Genomic DNA, 2,029 nt, shown 5'->3' on the forward strand with positions numbered 1-2,029 from the left:
GGAATTGGGAGTGCTAAATGGATATAGGGCTTCCCTTCTGGACTGAAGAAAAACGTTCTAGAACAGAGGTGGTGGATGCACGACATTGTGAATGTCTTTATGCCATGGAATTGCTCACCTTACAATGGTTACTTCATAACTGTAATGTTGCTACTGTTATGAATCGTAATGTAAATATCTGATAATTTAATGTCCTGAAAGAAAGAATGAAGCCCTGACGTAATAGATGAGGGAACAATGAGGTAGGAATCGCTGACAAATCAGCTGTGGGGTGCAGGGGAGTCTGGAATGCCTCCCAGGTTTCCAGTCTGGGTGAATGGGAAGAAGCAGGGACGCCAGGAACAGGGGACGAGCCATGCAGTAGGAGCAGGTGAAGGGGCCAGGGTGAGACCTGGACTCTGACTCCTGCTGACATCACAGGCTCCACTAGTTGCAGCAGCAGAGGTCACCTGCTCAGTTCGCTGTAGCCACCTCCTTTAGCGCTGGGCTGGGGGACCCCCAAAGTGAGACCCAGGCCATGGTGGGAGACATCTCCAACCCTACAAATGCGTACCTACCTTTGGCCTGCTTTATCTGTTTTCCAGACAAGGGCCTGAGCTTCAACAGGTCACCCCTAGTTAGTCTCAATGCTGGAAAGGGAAAGAGCAAGGATTCCCTTGGATCTAAGTCAGGGCTCTGGAGCCAAACAAAATGAGCTCAGGCCGAAACTGCAGGGACCTGGGGTTGGGGTCACCACACCTGGGCCAGCCTCAGGTACCACCTGGGTACTGTAGCTCAGAGAAGCTAATATCAATCTCACAGTTAGGGCAAAGGGCTGAGGAGGAAATACAAGTGATTTCTGGGGCCCATTTAATTTTCATTCTCATCGGCACAATAAGCATTAGCCGAATGAACAAATAAGACAAAACACAGCCCTGGATCACGCCTGGCACCGGGAATGTGTTCCACGTCTTTCTTGTTCTTGCCATGTGACACTGGGCAAATAACCGTCCCTCCCTGAGCCCCCACCATCTCATCAGTAAATGGGGAGCATGTAAGAAGGCGGGTGGGACAAGTCAGAGAGATCTTGTATTGGCCCAGCACATGTCCGCTCCAAAGTGGTTGTTCTAACAGCAACAGACCACCCTTACGGGTCAGGCATGTTCTAAGTCAGTGGTTCTCAACCTTCCTAATGCCGCGACCCTGTAATGCAGTTCCTCATGATGTGGTGACCCCCAACCATAAAATTATTTTCGTTGCTACTTCATAACTGTAATGTTGCTACTGTTATGAATTGTAATGTAAATATCTGATATGTAGGATGTATTTTCATTGTTACAAATTGAACATGATTAAAGCATAGTGATTAATCACAAAAACAATACGTAATTATACATGTATTTTCCGATGGTCTTAGGCAACCCCTGTGAAAGGGTCGTTCGACCCCCAAAGGGTCGCGACCCACAGGTTGAGAACCGCTGTTCTAAGTGCTTTCAAGGCTCACGTGAGACCTACACGTTGAGCGGTGGCGTCATCAGCCCCGTTCCGCAACCGAGGACGCGAGGCTCGGAGAATTTAAGTCACTGGCCGGGATGACCCCCATCGAAGCGGCAGACCTGGGACTCGAACTCGCGGTCTCCCTACGCGCCCGCTTTCCCAGCATGCGCGGAGGTTGCACCCGGGGCTTCCCTGAACCTGCGCATCTCTGGTGGCTCCTAGAAGGGTCAGGTCCGGACTCTCACCCCGAGGGTCCCCGTTCCCCAACTTTGCTGCCCGTTGCCCCCAGCCGTCGGCCAAGGGCTTCCCTCCGGCAACCACAAATTCCAGACCCGCGGGATTTCAACTCACCCAGAGCCGCGCCCCGAGGAGTCCGCCATTTTCCCGCCTTCAGCTCAAAGGCGGGCTCGTCAAGTTCCCTTGCCCCGAGCCCTCCGGAGGGGTGGCCGCGGGCCACCGGGGAGAGCAGCTGCAGGCGGAGCGGGAGAGCCCAGCGCGCGCCTCGCGGTCCTCCCCCCCGCTTGGTTCCGCTCACCAGCGAGGGAGGCCGCGG

The 2,029-nt window shown here is 53.6% G+C and overlaps 1 protein-coding gene across 4 annotated transcripts in view; it reads right to left on the bottom strand.

Moving 5' to 3' along the window:
- The window catches only part of HAUS8 (HAUS augmin like complex subunit 8), an 18,337-nt gene extending 16,314 nt beyond the window's left edge, over positions 1–2,023 (bottom strand). For all 4 annotated transcript variants that reach the window (XM_006099663.2, XM_014465158.2, XM_014465159.2 and 1 more), the window contains exon 1: positions 1,828–2,023. In XM_006099663.2, the coding sequence (XP_006099725.1) occupies positions 1,828–1,856 (29 nt within the window). In that variant the 5' untranslated portion in view covers positions 1,857–2,023. The remainder of the gene's footprint in view (positions 1–1,827) is intronic.
- Between the last annotated feature and the right edge of the window lie 6 nt (positions 2,024–2,029).

This window comes from Myotis lucifugus, unplaced genomic scaffold (assembly GCF_000147115.1).
Source record: "Myotis lucifugus unplaced genomic scaffold, Myoluc2.0 scaffold_280, whole genome shotgun sequence".
NCBI classification, from domain to species: domain Eukaryota; kingdom Metazoa; phylum Chordata; class Mammalia; order Chiroptera; family Vespertilionidae; genus Myotis; species Myotis lucifugus.